At 39.7% G+C, this 17494-nt stretch overlaps 1 protein-coding gene across 1 annotated transcript in view; it reads left to right on the top strand.

The window, feature by feature from the left end:
- The window catches only part of Adamts16 (ADAM metallopeptidase with thrombospondin type 1 motif 16), a 113683-nt gene that overhangs the window by 64008 nt on the left and 32181 nt on the right, over positions 1-17494 (top strand). The window contains exons 12-17 of the mRNA XM_028782744.1: positions 2690-2838; positions 3802-3974; positions 5650-5780; positions 7215-7338; positions 7893-8137; positions 11960-12098. Of these exons, the coding sequence (XP_028638577.1) occupies positions 2690-2838; positions 3802-3974; positions 5650-5780; positions 7215-7338; positions 7893-8137; positions 11960-12098 (961 nt within the window). The remainder of the gene's footprint in view (positions 1-2689; positions 2839-3801; positions 3975-5649; positions 5781-7214; positions 7339-7892; positions 8138-11959; positions 12099-17494) is intronic.

Here is a 17494-nt window from a genome sequence, read left to right as displayed (position 1 = left end):
GAGAGAGAGAGAGAGAGAGAGAGAGAGAGAGAGAGAGAGAGAGAGAGGAGATTTTCTTTATAGAGAAAAGAAAATGCAATGGGGTGGATGAATTTTTCAAAATGATTTGCCTTTTGTATATTTTTATAAAGGTATAATTTCATCCCTTTCTCCCTTCGCTTTCCTCCCTCCAGCCACTTTTTACAATACCCTTTCTCAATTCCTTCCATGGTCTCCCTCACTCACAAATTGATAGCCTCATATATATATATATGAATAATAATAATAATTATGTAACAATAATATATATGCACAAATATATAACTACAACCTGCCGAGTCCATTCTTACTGTTTGTGTGCATTTGTGTGTGTTTGTTTCAGGGCTAACCACTCTTTCCTGGACAACCAATGAGGGACCTCTTCCCTGTGAGAGTCTAACTCTCTCTCCCAGCAGTTATCAATTGTCCTAAGTTCCTTGGCTAGAGGTTGGACCATGTGAGATTGTCCCCCTTCCACACTCTCATGTGTGTTCATATTATCATTGTTCAGATATTGTTTATGCTGCCATTTCTATGAAAGACTACTTCACAATGGACTTTCCGACATTCCATTTTATTTCCATTCCATTTTATACTCTTTCCATTCCCCCCTCTGAGATGTTCCCTGAGCCATAGATGAGAGAACTGTGATGTAGGTATATCCATTGAGGCTGGGCCCCGTAACTGATTGATCTCTGCATTCTGCCCTGTTGTGATTGTCTGTGATTGTCTCCATGGACTCCAAAGAGAAGCTTCTTTGATAAAGGGTGATGACTATATGTATCTACGGGTATAAAGAAAGGGTTTAGAATGTAGATAAGAGTATGCTGTAGTAGTAGATTCTCTTCTAAGACTGATGACCTCATAGCCCCAGGCACTTGTCTTTGTTTCCAATAATACAAGTCTTTTTTTTTCCTTTTGAGAGAGGCTTAAGTCCAGTTAGACAGCTGTTGGTTAATACCAACAAGAGCAGCACCAATATCTTGCCTTGTTGGCCTTTTTTGTGGTTAATAGTTGGCACAGCTGAGTAAGACTGTTTACTTTCCTCCCCTAGCATCTCCAATAGGATCTTCTGTACCATGGAATCTAAACTTAATGGAGGAGGCTTTCAGGTTAGATACAGCTCAAATAATCGATTCCTGTATTCTAGGTCTGAGGTGTCTTCAGGAACAGGGGCTCACGTTCAACATCTGAGAGTCAATCAAGCTGCCATATTTTTTACTGTTTTGAAAGTCAACCTGGCCTACCATTCTAGACAGGATTTTCAGTGCCTTGTACTGAGATTTTTGTTAGTCTGTGGTTTTTATGGGAAGCATTGTCAGCTTTAGTGGCATAACACCCTTCATGCGCTCTCTCTCTCTCTCTCTCTCTCTCTATATATATATATATATATATATATATATATATATATATATATATATATATGGGGGGTGTGTGTGTGTGTATGTGTACATGCATATGTTCATACTTATTATATATAATTTTAGGTAAATAGAAAATACCGTGGGTCCCTGAGGCTTTATCGAACAACCTTGGTATTATTTGTCCCTCTTTGTTCCTTCTTCTATATCAATCTCCCTCCTCCCTGTCTATTTTGAGTCCCTGTCTCCATTTTTCTATATCTTGCTTTATGTTACATGTATCCTGCTACTTTCTATATAATTATTAAAACCATTTTCATGGATCAATAATGGTCATATGTCAGTAGTTGATTTGACAGGTTTTCCTCCATATACCAGTAATAAGCAACTGAAATGGTGTCATTTCTGTTTTTCAGAAGTAGCACTGCTTTCTCTCAGGACCTAGCTTTTGACCCAAATTTTAGAAAAGGCCCCTATGCATACATCTACTGCCCATAAATCAGGTTCTGTTTATTTAATGCAAATAGCAACCAGGAAGACGTTTGTCTTTCCTCTTCTCAATAGATATCCTGCATCACTGTGTTCCTTGAAGTCAATGTTATTCTACAGTACTACAAGGGTCCCAGACACAGGATCAAAAAGTCTGTGTGTATGTGAGGAAGGTGAAGGTGCCACACAAGGTTCGGTCATAATTGAGATCAGCGAGCCATCCTTTTACAAAAGAGGAGCAGACCATCTCTAGACCTCATGGGAGGAGGAAGCAGAATTCCTGAGCAATTGCCTCACCTCTGCAGAATGCTGGTGATATCTAACCTGCTCTATTTAGCTGGAGTCTTTGAGCCCAGGTGTTTTGGAGTAAAATCCAGGTGCCGACCAGATATTACAAGGTGCTGAGTCCCAGGTCTCCCTCAGCTAAGCTCTTCCACTTGAGACTCTCTTCAAAATGCAAGCTGAGAAAAGAACCTTGTTTATAGAAGTCAGGGGTCATGATGTCAGAGACGAGCTATCAGACCAGATGTTCATGTAAATATTTCAGTTATGTCTACCCTCCTCTAGGAGGCCAGGCTTCTGTGGTGACTGATCCATGCATCTTGTCTTTACATGCGTTCCTTGGGTGACTTTGCATTTGGAAAGACAAATAAAGAAACATTAAATGTGTGCTTAGTCCCTGACACTTGAGTGTAGAGAATTCAGTGTTTGCATGTTTTACAAGATTCCCCCACCCTCTTTGGTATTACAAAAGTAATGAAATGAATTCACCTATGCAGGACTCACATAAACTACTTTTCATTTATATTTAAACTGTTTAGTGGTGTCGTGGAGGACAGTGTGTGAAATACGGTGATGAAGGCCCCAAGCCCACCCATGGCCATTGGTCAGATTGGTCCCCCTGGTCCCCCTGTTCCCGGACCTGTGGGGGAGGAGTCTCTCACAGAGACCGTCTCTGTACCAATCCCAGGTATGTTTGCGATCTGCTTCCTTGTGAATGAACCTTCCCATTGCACATGAGCTCGCTAATACCATCACTTACACACGACTGTAGGGAACACTAGGAAGGGAATTTCACTCCAGTCCCTAAGCAACTCTTTGTCTTTCATGTGGCTTACGATGCTTACTACTTCCTGACAACCAATAAAAGATAACTGTGCCAGCACAGCCAGGGAAGAACTAGCTTTTAGCTCCATGGCTTAAAATACTACAATGCTATTCAATGTGCTAATTACTTTTGTAAGGAAATGGAATCTGAATGAATGTGTCCAATAAGAACAACTCTTTTATGCAAAAAAATGCCATTGCTTTTCCATCAAACATATTCACATTTACAACAGGCAACCTAGTTTTAGTGACTAGACTCAGAGAGACGGATTTCTAGCCTGGGAAGTAAAGTGTTCTCAGGCTCCTTTTAGAAATAAGTCATGTTACTCTGTTGTTCTTATCTACAAAGCATGAAGCCCCAAAGTAAAATTTACTCCACTGTCCTCTTGTGTATACCTACCCAGGCTTATGGGGATTCTCCAGAAACCAGCAGGCTCATGGCCTGTCATGTGATGCTCTGACTTGACCCACAAGCCTAGTGTCCTGGCCTAGTCACAAAGAATCTGGCAGTAGAAAGAAGATGACGTTGGCTTTCTGCCTCTTGGAAAGTCATTCCCTTTCTTAGTAGCAACCCCTAACCCCCTCTGTAGGGTTGAAGGGCAGCTCACTTTTATGCCTCTCCAGAGGATACTGGGGACAGTGCATACAAGCCCGAATCTTGAACTCCACCTTGTCCTCCAGCATCAGGACCATAACACTTAGGATGGACTCAGGAAGATACCTCCTTTCACTGCCCACTCTAAGCAGTTAATATTAGCAGCTGTGTCACCCCCATTGAACATAATGTCCAGGAAGAGCTGATCTCTGGCTACAATATCCATTCCAGACCATCTCATGGAGGAAAGTTTTGCCAGGGCTCCACACGCACTCTGAAGCTTTGCAACAGTCAGAAATGCCCTCTGGATAGTGTGGACTTCCGTGCTGCCCAGTGTGCCGAGTACAACAGCAAGCGTTTCCGAGGATGGCTCTACAAGTGGAAGCCTTACACCCAAGTAGAAGGTAAGTTTCCAGTCCTACTCTCTAGGGTGCCCCATGCTCTGTGACCTGGTTTGAATGTACCATATGTCTAGCACTGAAATAGACAGATAATATAGATATAGTAACCCAGTAGAACATGCTTCTTTGCTGGGACTGGTTTAATATAGCCAGCCTACCCACTGTCATGGCATCTTACCTATTTTGGACATGTAGTCAGAAGTCCACAGGCTAGACTTGTTGAATGGGTAGTTATTAAAAAAATAAGAGTGGCAGTAATTGTTGCTGGTATTACCATAATCACATCACCCACTACAAACTTAAATATTAAAAGCTAAAAGAAAAATTTAGTATGCTTTACTAAAATATGAATGATTTTTCAATTACATGACAGCAATCAAGTCTTACTCTGTATCTATACAATAAGAAACTTATGCACGGAGTGAATTAGGTTTACACTTACCAGATGGAGAAAGTGAGCAGAGTATTATGGTATAGTAGCTAAAATTATAAAAGTGTTGATAGTTCAAGAGACATGATTTGGGGTATATTTAAAGAAAATTTAATTATCTCACTGTTTGGAACTGAGAATTCTGTACAGTCAAGTGGCACAGGCTCTGGGGAAGCAGAAAAGCTGAGACAGTCCATCTGGCTGTACATCCATCATTTCAGTACATATGCTCACACGGTGGCTTCTCAGTTGCCAGTATTCTCATACACGGCAGATTTGGCATGGTTCTTCTGTATAAACTGTAAAACTGAAGCCCACAATAAACATATCCCTGGGCCAGAAGAAAACCAGGATGACAGAAACAGGACTTAGCTGTGACATCAGGATGAAATAAATGCATATGCTACCCCTAACTTTGCTAGACTGTGGCATGTAATCATATTAAGCACATGCACAAGAATCTGTGAGTGAGCCTTAGGCATGAGAAAGTTCCTAAGACAGTGAGGCTCTCCACATGCAGTGTTCCCAGTTTTATCCAGAGAGCAGACAGAATATCCCTACACAAGCTTCAGTTACCCACAGGACCTCTGAGGTCTTGAAGCATGAGGGGGCTCTGATCCCCAGGGCCTTGTACACCAGGGTTCTTACAGAACACATTGAACCCTGGACCTTTTATTTAATGTTTCTTCTACCAATTTAAAAACACAGTATAATATCTATTACATGTAATTCATGAGAATTTTACATAGTATTAGAAAATATTACTGATCATTTCATATTCCTGGAATGCACTCTTTATGTAGTAGACCATAAACACTGTAGTCCAGTCAACAAATGCTTATTGAATACCTACTATGCACCAACAACTGTATAAAGGAAATATTAGACAACAGGCACTAGAAAAATAGCATTAAATAATAATAATAGTAATATAATAATAATAATTTGAAATATTTTGTCAAAGAAGAACATTAAAATTTCTTTTCAAGGTTCATAATGGTGATATGTACCAAAGGCAGGTAGATCTCTAAGAGTTCAAGGGCAACCTGGTATACTAGCATATTTCGGGTGAGCCAGGGCTACATGGTGAGGCCCCATCTTAAAAACACAAAATGTCTTTGAAATGTGTTATTGTGCGGGACTTATTTTAGGGGGTAGACAACCAAAGAAGAATCTGAACCTCAGAGCCAAAATCACGGAGCTTAAGTGTCTTTCTTATTTGTGTTTGTGTGTGTATTTCTTTTTAAGATCAGGACTTATGCAAACTCTACTGTATCGCAGAAGGATTTGATTTCTTCTTTTCTTTGTCAAATAAAGTGAAAGATGGGACTCCATGCTCGGAGGATAGCCGTAATGTTTGTATAGATGGGATGTGTGAGGTAATAACGACCGCTTATTCATTCAACAAACGTCTCCAGACAGTCTGCTTTGTGCCAGGCATCCCGTGAGGGCTAGAAAGCCAGACATATGAGAGGAGCCCTTCCCCTCCAAGTCCCAGCCCAGGGGGAGAAAGCCAGAAGAGCTCATGTTGATGGCACTGCTTTCTGATTGAGGTGTGTACGGAGCATGAGCAGAGGGGAGAGCTGATTCTCAGGTGCGGGTCTGGAGCATTTGTGGGCACCGAGGAGGAGGGAGCATCCCCACCTGAGCTCTATCTCAAAGTGTGCATTGGAACAAGGGTGCTGGGAGCAGAGCATGGTGGCTTCAGGAAGCTGTCGGGGTGCTCAGAAGGCAGCTAGCTGTGCTCTTGGGGTGCTGAGTGGATGAAGGCATGAACAAGAACTCATCCCGGTGACCACCGCTACGAAGACTAGGAATTGGGTTTGAGAACAGCAGATCCCCAAGGGGCGATGTTTCAAGGGGCAGCATTAGCATCAGTCAGTAAGGTCACTTTTCATCTATCGTAATGATCTCCATGTGATGGACAGTCCAGATGAACTGCAGCAGGACAGGGGAATTTAAGCATTCCCAATACCCCCAAAGTCTGGGAAACCAACCCAAAAATCTATGAGAAATCTGGGAAATATAAAATCTTTTAGTGGTAAAATCTCCCTTGCACTCATATATTCCCGGTGGTCATTTTCTTCCTCCCACCTCAGGTAGAGATTTGCAGTATAATTAATGAGTAATTTAAACAGCATGGTCTCAAGCCCTGCAGGGAGCCATACCCGATAGCAGACTTGATAGAATTGACCTATCTTCACTCATACACAACAGCATTACAAAATATGTCTGGCCCTGAGGATTTCCAGCAAGGGAAAAAGACTATGATTGCTTTGTTTCTGAGTGGATTTTATTCTTTCACATACTATGATAGGAAATATGAAGAGAGCAAGAATTATAGGAACAGTACAGTAATAAGCACCTCAAATTTTACAGCCTAGCATAGAGCTATGCTCTATAAATCACTGATTGGAGAGTTTCTGTGAAGTGGCAATAAGTTCCAGTTACAAGCTAGTTACAAACCCACTTCAGTAGAGCTTCTGTAAACACACTAACAGTAAGCTTATCAAGTCAATAATGGTCTGAGATTTACTCTAATGAAGTCCTCTAGCTTTAACTTAAGGGCCCAAGTGCCACACCTGGGACGGAATACTACAGGGGAAAGATAGCATATCACAAGAAAAAGATTCCAGGAGACCAGAATCAACCATGATGTGCACATACTGGAATCTATCACCTATTTGTTAACTACCCCATGTTGGAAACTTGTTCAGCTGGAGTGGGAGGAAGATTTTGTCACGTGGTTGGTGATGTTGTCGCATGTATCATCCTTTCTTTCATGAATGATAATGACCTCATGGGGCCTTCAGAAGGTTGGATGTGACAATGTCCTTGGATCAGATGCAACTGAGGACTCCTGTGGGGTCTGCAAGGGGAATAACTCAGACTGCATTATGCATAGAGGAGTCTACAGTAAGCACCACAGCACCAACCGTGAGTACCTCTAAGTCACATACATCTGAGCAAGGAGGGATTCAGCCAGAGATTTTTGGGTGGGGCTGAGGGAGAGGAAACAGAGGATGCTTAGAGGCCTGAGGTCTTCCATTGAGGCTTTTCCTTTTGTCAATCTGTGGGTTGGGCGACCCTTTCACAAGGACTACCCAAGGGCATTGGAAAACACTTATATTTACCTTATAGTTCATACAGAAGCAAAATTACAGTTATGAAGTAACAATGAAAATGACTTTATGGTTGGGCGTAACCATAATGTGAGGAACTGCATTAAAGGCTCACAACATTAAGAAGGTTGAGGACTACTGACCTGAAGCTTCTGTTTTTACTTAGTAGTGGATGGTAGGTTCTCTGATTTAAAGTGATCCTTAGAAAGACTGCACTTTACAAGATTAGTCTTCCAACCAATGATGAAAAGGGACACCCACAGGAGTCTACAGCAGAAATAAAGGCAGCTCCATCAGTTCTAAACATGGTCTCTCACATGCAATTGTGGATTAGCTAGGTTAAACTAAATACTGCATTCTTCTATCCAGAGTACTACCACATAGTAACCATTCCCTCTGGAGCTCGGAGCATTCACATCTATGAAACAAACATCTCTACATCCTACATTTCTGTGCGTAATTCTCTCAAGAGATATTACCTGAATGGACACTGGAGTGTGGACTGGCCTGGGCGATACAAGTTTTCGGGTACCACCTTCAACTACAGACGGTCCTACAAGGAGCCTGAGAGTTTAACCTCCACTGGACCAACCAATGAAACACTGATTGTGGAGGTAGAGGCCAGCTTTTGGTTCTGGGGCTGTTGAACTGGGAGCTTTTGTAGGATTGTTGTGACGGATTTAATTGGATGTATGCAGAATTGTAGCTATCAGAAACAGGAGCAATCTATACAGCAGGCTCAAGGGGGCAGTAGACTTATTGATATTGTCTTCTCTTGCTTGGTTTATGAGCCTGCACGTGGACTTACCTGTGTTACCATCTCTGGGTCTTGATCAGTAGATTTTATGAGTGGTAGCTGTTTTATTTTAATTAATATTTTAGCACACAGATTGTATGTTTTCATATGACATATCTGAACATGTGTGTCCTTGGGTTTTGCTTGTATTCATTCCCTCATTGCCCTTTCTTGTCCCCCTCACCTCATGCTGCTGTCCAACCACATAGTACCCCTTCTGATTTAAAGTCATGGTTGAATAGAGAAAGTTGATAGATAAATAAATAGGAATGTACAGATTGATATATAGGCATACAGATGATGATAAAGATAGATGATAGATAGATAGATAGATAGATAGATAGATAGATAGTAGATATGTAGGTAAGTAGATAGATAGATAGATAAATAGATAGATAGATAGATAGATAGATAGATAGATAGATAGATGTCAGGTAGATAGACAAGTAATAGGCAGATAATAGATATATAGATAGATGATAGATATATATGATAGATAATAGTAGTAGATAGGTAGGTAGGTAGATAATAGGTAGATAGACAAATGATAGACAGATAATAGATAAATAGATAGATGATAGATAGATAGATAGATAGATAGATAGATAGATAGATAGACATAGATGATATGCAAATAGCAGAAATCATATAAAAGTGTGATTCTGTTTCTCCCTACTCCTGTATCTTGATTTCCTTCTTTACCATCGTATTATATTCATTCTGTCACCGTATCATCCCTTGTCAACTTTCATATCATGCATGTGTTTGCATATGTGCATGTACACAAATCCCAGATATGAGAGGAAACAGAAATATTTGCTGGGCTTATTTGTTCATATTATGATCTCCAGTTCCATCCATTTCCTTCTAAATAACATAATTTCATTTTTATGTCTGAACAAAGCCCATTTGAGTTATATGTACCACACAGACCTTAGTTGCTTGCTTGTTGATTGCTAGGGTGACTCCGTATCTTGGACATTGTGCGTAGTGTTAAATAACCAGGAATGCACATGCATTTCCATGGTGTGCTGACCTAGATCCTTTTAATACATCGAGGAGAACTGAAGCATGTGGTACTCTAGTGTTCATTCTCTGAGGAAACCTTACACTGCTTCCTACCGTGGCTGCATCACGTTTCCTCCCAACAGTGGTCTATCCTCTTTCCCAATAGCCTTGACAACATTTATTAACTGTCACTGTCACCACTGTCACTTGATTTCTTGATGATAGACATTCTTACAGGAATGAGAAACTTAGAGCAAATTCAATCTGCACTTCCTTGAAGGCTGACGATGTTGGACTCGTTTCTAAGTTGTCTGCTTATTTGTATATCTTGCTCTTGGTAATTGTCAATTCCATTAATTTGCTCATTTATTGATTAGATAGTCTGGGAATCAGCTTCATGGTACTTTATACACATTATTTGTCTTTCATTCTTTCATTCATTATTTCATTCTTCATTCTGGTGCATGTGAGCAATGATTTTTCTATCACCTTGTCTCCTCTGATGATGCTGTGCTGTTCTTTATCAATTGATTTTTTTTCATAGCCTGTATTCTGGTTATGTTTTTCCCTTCCTCAATTCTTCCCAAATATCTCCACCTCGCCACATAGCAAATTCTATTCCCTTTCTTTCTTTGTTATTAGTAAACAGTAATCTAATATAAACAATAATAGTAATTTATTTGTTTTATCCTATTCTGTTTTGTTTTTATTTTCTCTCTATGGTTTTTAAAATATTATTCGATTCCATTTGTCAGCTTTGGCTGTTTCTTGAGCCATAGAAGCCTTTTTGAGTTGTTTGCCTATAACTATACTATGAATGTAGTCTATGCTTCCCTCTAAGTTTTAAAGCCATTGATACATTTCATGGGGTTTTGTTTGCTTGCTTGCTTGCTTGCTTGCTTGCTTAACAAGATGAGAGCACTGAATCTAGTTTAATGGTTCTACACTTGGATATGCAGTTTCCCTGGCACTATTGAAGATCTTTTCTTTCTTCCATTGTATGTTTTGAAAATTTTGTTGAATTTCAGGATGGTCTATCTGAAAGACTTTATTTCATTCTTTATTTTATTTCACCAGTCTCTGTCTATTTTTGACCTTTACCATGCTGGCTTTGTTACTATGCCTCTGTAGTATAAGCTGAAAAACTAGGTATTATGATGTCGTCAGTATCTTTCTTTTTGTGTGGATCACACTGGCCATTCAAGATGCTTTATGCTTCCAAATGAGTTTGAGAATTATTTCTCCTATTTTTGTGGAGAATGTCATTGGAATTTTGACAGGGATGGCATAGCATCTGTAGATTGCTCTTGATGGTGTAGCCTTTCTCATCATATTAATTCTGCTGAACCATCAGGTCTTTATAAATTCTAATTTCTTTTACAATTTATTTATAAAGTGTTTTTGATGATCTCAGTACTTAGTCCTGTCAGCTACCTTTTTTTTTATTCTTAGAAATTCCTTTTAGGTATTATGAATGAAATTATTTTCCCAACCTCTGTGGGAATAGCATATTTGCTATTTGGAGAAAAGATTCTGATTCCTCTATATATTTTCTATAATTTTCATTGGATGCTAATTTATTCTGTCTCTTGTATGGTATTTCTGTAGGTCTTTGTTAAATCCCTATGATCTATGTATGGTATAAGTCTTGATTTTCTTTGCTGTGCCTTTTTATTTTTGTCTGAATGTTTTATTTGTCAGTATGTTTTCACATTTATGAAAAGCACGGTAATGAGGTCACCCACTGTTACTGTAGCTGGACCAATCAATGCCTTTATATCTATTTATGTTTGTTTTATGACATTGGATTTATTAGTGTTTGGTGCCTACGTATGTACAATTTCTATATTATCTCGACAGATCATTTTCTTTATTAATGTAACACTACCTTCTGTATCTCTTCTAATTTTGGCTTTGTGTCAGTTTATCCGAGGGTATAGCTGTCCCTGCCTCTTTTCAGGTTCACTTCCATATCTTCACTTTCAGTATGGATGCATCTTTGCCAGTAAGTAACAGGTGTTTCTTAAAAGCAACAGTCTATCCTTACATTTTAGCTCAGCCAACTGCTCTGCATCTTCCAACTGGACAGCTGAAGATTTACTATTGAGAGGAATTGATCATTGAGTCCTGTAATTTCATTGGTTCTTTTCTTGGTAGGCTCATTTCTTCCTTTTCTTGCTCCTTTATTCATATTGGTTTTTCTGGCGTACTGTGTGTGACATTCCTATGTTTCCTGTCTTTGGATTTCTTCTCACATGAAACTTATTCTTTCCTGTGTGCTTGTGATGGATTTTACCTTTCTTCCTTGTCTATATGTAAATTTCCTTTAACTATCCTCTATAAGAGCTGCCGATGGCCATGTCAAGCTTCAGCTGGTTCTAGTCTTGAAATGACTTTCGTTCTCCATAGGTTTTATGGTATTTATTTACTCATTTGTTTGTGTGTATTCTTCCTAGTTCCAGAGGAAAATTGTGTTGCATGTACCTGATGCACATTTTAGAAAATATACAGTGTTTTATCAACATGGTTAGTTTTGTAAGGCATTACTTTATATAGTTTAAAGCAAAGTAGTTATCAATTCGTCATTGATTTTACTGACTTCACTTTATTTCTTCTCTTTCTTCTTTTGTAGCTTTTGTTCCAAGGCAGAAACCCTGGTGTGGCCTGGGAATTCTCATTGCCAAGGTCAGGTGCCAAGAGGACTCTAGCTGCCCAGCCCAGCTATTCATGGGCCATCATACGTTCTGAGTGCTCTGTCTCTTGTGGAGGAGGTATGTCACTTCTTATGCTGCACCTGAGGTGCTATGTAGGTACTGAATGAAATCAGGTCATGGGTCATGAGAGACAGAAGAGTACCTAGAAAATGTGTTGATAGAGAGCAAGATTGTTAATCCATGCTTATTAATGAAATAAACTGTAAAATAATGTCATCCCCTTGTATATTCCGATCCACCAGGAAATTTCATGATGTTACAAAAATGATAATGACAATGATAAGAAACATCATTGCAGAAAACTACAATAGATATTAGACTTACTACTTTAATATCAAAGAAACTTAAGAGTGTGAGTGTGAGTGCAAGAAATAATTCCATTTTTTATTTATTGGGACTTCCTTTGTAGTTTAATAGATCATCCCTCATTAGAGAAAGTTATATGTGCTTTGAAAGATTTGATGTCTGTAGTTTTGCTGTCTGACTCTTAGGTTGGCTGTTCTGAGGGTACATTAAGCCCCTGACCTTGTGCGTATGATGAGGAGGGGGACACCATTTAAAAATCACAGCCCAGGTCACAGATTATACCAGAAATACCTGTGGCAGTGTTAAAGTAATTTCACAGCCTATTCTTGTTTCATTTTTATCATTATGGCAAAAGACCATGGCAAACAGTGACTAGGAGGAGAAGGGTTTACTTTAGGTCACATCTAGGTTCTAGGCCAACACTGTTTGTCGGAGCTGAGAGTATTTAGTCACATCATATCCACACTTGAGTTCTGAGAGCTTGCTTGTACTCTCCATTCTTCAAAAGCTCATGACCCACTGTCTAGGGAACCCAACATATTCATATTCTCTCTCTCTCTCTCTCTCTCTCTCTCTCTCTCTCTCTCTCTCTCTCTCTCTCTCTCCCTCCCCCTCCTCCTCCTCCTCCTCCTCCTCCTCTTCTTCCTCCTCCTCCTCCTTCTCCTCCTTCTCCTCCTCCTCCTTCTCCTTTTCCTCCTCCTTATATGAGTAATCACAACTTCTGTAACAATTACGTCATGGTTATAAGTCAGAGAAATCCAATAAGAAAGTGGTTGGTTTCTTCAACTCTATCACTCTTGCATTAGTAAGTACTTCCTTCCTGGGTAATCACTATATCTCTACATGGGGTCCATAATTGAGTACAATTGTTGATGACAATCCTACTCCTGGTGTCCTATGGAGCAACTTCTAGCACTTTGAGAACTGGCCAACCAGGAGGAACCTTCTAGCCCAGTTCTGGCTTATCTAGGTCCTGTGACCAAGGATGTAGTGCAATGGCAGATTGCCTCCAGAATGGAATTCTTAGTTACCCAAAGTTGATAAAATTGTTTAATACATTGATGCTGTTGCCGCTTTCTAAATCACAAAGCCGTATAAGGTTTTTTTTAAATTAGATGTTACTGAAAATAGCAGATTTGCCTAGTATACAATCAATATTAGAGAAAGAAAACCTAACATCAGCATCACTTCATGGTTCCAGTTCTTGACCAATGATCTACTGCCCAAGAATGTAGTAATAGCTCTTGAGTGTTGTCCTCCTTTCTTGATGTTTTTGCACAGTTTATCACCTGGAGGAAAATTTAGATTCCTACATTCTACCTATGCTTTTAATATCATGACTTATTGAGAGTTTTCATTATGCTGGATTTGTAACATCCAACCATCATCTTCTTAAGCTGTCTACAGATAGGAAGTGCCAAACTGGGAGAGAACATTTGGAAACATCTTCATCTTTATAAATTCTGCCTGGCATCAGGAGGTGTACTCCTTCTGGGTTTCATTAGGGAAATGGTGTCCTGGCAGCCATGAGCAACTACTGCCCTCCACCTTCCTTTCTGGCTACTTTGTTTACTTCTTAATCTCCATTCTTTATTTCTGACATAACCAGACTTTAGTTCAATTTTCCTATTCTGCCAGGCCTTGAATTGGCACTCATTCAGCCAAGGAAAGGGGAAGCCCAGAATCTTGTGGTGATCCAGCTGATCTGGTGGCATCTGCTCCTGGAAGAGAGACTGAAATTTGGTGATGAGCTCTTGTTTGCTGTTCACCCCATAAAAGCATCAGCTTTTCTTCCATTGTTTATAAAATGTAATTTTCAAATTTTTTTTCTGTGATTCAATTGGTTCACTGTGTCTCACTCAACTAATCATAAGATCCTTTTTCATATTGAAATGTTTATAAAGCAAGGCCCATGGCAAGGGTACAAGCTCTCCAATATGCAGTGGGCATTTCTGGGGATGAGGCTTTTCTTTTGGATGAACACATTCACCTAATTCATGACTCAAGTTTCCCCAACAAGCTTTAAGACTGATTTTATAAACCTCTCATATATTTTCTTAATACTCTCTTCTTGGATAATATTTCTGGAGCTTATACTTTAATTAATTGAGGAATTAGATTTGGAAAATTGAAGAGAAGCCATTAGCAATCTTGCCCTTATTTTATTACTTTCAAATAATCCTTCACTCGTTCATGAATTTCTCCCCTCAGCAAATGCGAAAACTAAGATCTGAGACTCAAACTTCTTAGAGCTATCCAGGTACAGGAGATCATGGATTAATTCCTTCTGTGTCTGGATTGACAGTGAAACCTCAATATACTCCTTGAATGTCATAAAAATCAATCAGTGACTTTTTAGTTGGTAGCCAATAGCAGTGCTGTACACCAGGACAACTGCACCAAGGAAGTGGGTGTTTCTATGAACCCACTCTTTTCTAGATATATGAGGTCCAGAGTTGGGCTCTAGGCCTATGAAAGTGCTGCTTTTATGCATTTTTAAAGATTTTTTTAAGTGTGTGTGTGTGTGTATGTGTATGTATGTGTGTATGTGTGTGTATGTTTGTGCGTGTGTGTGCATGTGCACAGAGCCTGAGGAAGCCAGAAGATGGAACTGAATCCCCAGGGTATGAAGTTACACAGATGCATGTATAGAGTGAACAGCAGTGATTGTGAGCTACTCAACATGAGTGTTGGGAAATGAACTCAGATCCTCTGCTAGAGCAGTATGCACTGTTAGCCAATGAGCCATGCCTCTAGATATGTTTTTTTATATGCTTGATCCACAAAAATACACTCAGTCTGGAGGGAGACTTTGTACATGTATGATAATGGAAGATTGTAACTCTGTTCTATGCAGTGGTCAACAAGAGCTCCCAGACATCTCAAGGCTGTGGCCCAGAGAGCCCAGTATGACATCAGGAGTATGTGTCCTATAGAGTAGTGTTACAGTGATAGCTCCTGGTGGGCAGCAGCATCCTACTCCTTTAATTGTCAATACTTCCGCATCTTCTGATTCTGGAATCAACTTGATTCCAATTACACCCTGTTACCTTTGCTTCATGTGCTATCAAGTTTGGAAGCTCAGAGTGACTTCTCTCTCTTGAACTTCACCAGAAGAGCAAAACAACAGAGATGAACTGAAATCATTCTAAATCTCAAACACCTTTAAATGGATCCACTACAAATAATTCTGCTCCTTTGGCCAAGACTCTGATGAATTCAAAATGAGTTTCCATTCTCAGTCCTATCTTCCTACCTCCTAAAAGAAAGAAAATAAGTGAAAGAGAAAGAAAAATATTGTGTATTCTGGAGAGGAAAGATACTTTCTTCAGTAGACCTGAGTTGGATCCATCTTACACAGATTTCTTCAAGTAAGCTTAAAGTTCAGAGTGAATCAAAGAATTCCCTCTTACCAAGGAGAAGCCATCATTCCTCCCATGCCTTCTTAATCAGGACCCTGGGGTGAAATGTCTGTCCATGGCCCTGGGAACAGGATACTGACCTTATCCTGGTGGGCATAGCCATCTCTTCTCTACACACTACTGGGTGTATGCTCATTCACATAGGACTTCATGTTTGTACATTTATATCCTAAGAAGGTGGGCCATCAGTGTCTATGTCAATATTGTCTATACTCATTCTCCTTTCAATATGGATTTATTTCCCCAAACAGATGCAAGACTTTAGTTTTAGTTTCCAAGGTTTCTTATTTAGTGGTCTTATTTCTGTGAACAGACACCATGACCAAGGCAGCTCTAATAAAAGACAATATTTAATTGGGGCTAGCTTATAGGTTCAGAGTTTCAGTCCATTATCATCAAGGCAAGAAGCATGGCAGCATCCAGGCAGATAGGGTGCTGGAGGAACTGAAAGTTCTGTACCTTTTTCCAAATGGAACCATGAGAAGAGCGGCTTCCAGGCAGCTAGGAGAAGGGTCTCAAACCCCACCACAACAGTGACACACTTCCTCCAACAAGTCCACACCTACTCCAACAATGCCACATCTGTGAGTAGTGCCAATCTCTGGGCCAAGCATATTCAAACCACCACATTCTACTCCCTGCCCCCTATAGGCTTTTTCAAACACATGAATCTATGGAGGCCATATCTAAACATAGAACAATGCAAAATACATTTAGTCCAACTTCAAAAATCTCCATAATTTATAACAGTCTCAAAAATGTTAAAACTCCAAAGTTCAAAGTCTCTTCTGAGATTTGTCCAGTTAAATGAAATCCCCTATAAAATCAAAATCAAAAAGCAGATCACACCCTTCTAATATCACAGAATATATATTACCATTCCAAAATGTCATAGTGAGTAAATATTGATCTAGCAAATGCCTTTTTATCAGTACCTATTAATAGGGACAACCAGAAGCAATTTGATTTTAGTTGACAAGACAGGCAGTATACATTTACAGTTTTGTATCAAAGATATATTAACTCTCCTGCTCTGAGTCATAACTTAGTTACAAGGGATCTTGATCATCTGTCTCTTCCACAAAATATCACATTAGTGCCATATATTAATGACATTATGCTAACTAGACCAAGTGAGCAGGAGATAGCAACCACTTTGGATACATTGGTGACACCTATGTGTATCAGAGGATGGGAAATAAATCCAACCAAAATTCAAGGACTAGCTACCTCAATGAAATCATTAGGGAGTCCAGAGGTGTGGGGCATGCAGATATATTCCCTCTAAAGTAAATGCTAACTTATTTCACCTGGCCCCTCCTACCAACAAGAAAGAAGCACAAAGTTTAGTAGGTCTATTTGGATTCTGGAGACAGCACTTTGCTCACTTGGGTGAGTTTCTCAGGCCCTTTTACCAAGTGACTCAGAAAGCTGCTAGGTTTGTTTTGGACCTGAAACATGAGAAGACTCTTTAATATGTCCAGGCTCTTGTGCAAGCTGCTCTATCACTTGGACCATATGATCCCACAGACTCAAAGGTACTGAAAGTGTCAGTGGCAGATAGTGATACTGTTTGGAGCCTTTGGCAGGCTCCTGTAGGTAAATCAAAGAAGAGACCTTTGAGATTTTGGAGCAAAGCTCTACCATCATTTACAGACAACTATTCTCTTTTTGAAAAACAGCTCTTGGCCTGCTATTGGGCCGTAGTGGAAACTGAATATTTGA

Source organism: Grammomys surdaster, unplaced genomic scaffold, assembly GCF_004785775.1.
Source record: "Grammomys surdaster isolate TR1022 unplaced genomic scaffold, NIH_TR_1.0 843, whole genome shotgun sequence".
Taxonomy (NCBI): Eukaryota; Metazoa; Chordata; class Mammalia; order Rodentia; family Muridae; genus Grammomys; species Grammomys surdaster.
The sequence above is the reverse complement of the archived record's forward strand: the minus strand, read 5'-3'. Positions and strand labels throughout refer to the sequence as shown.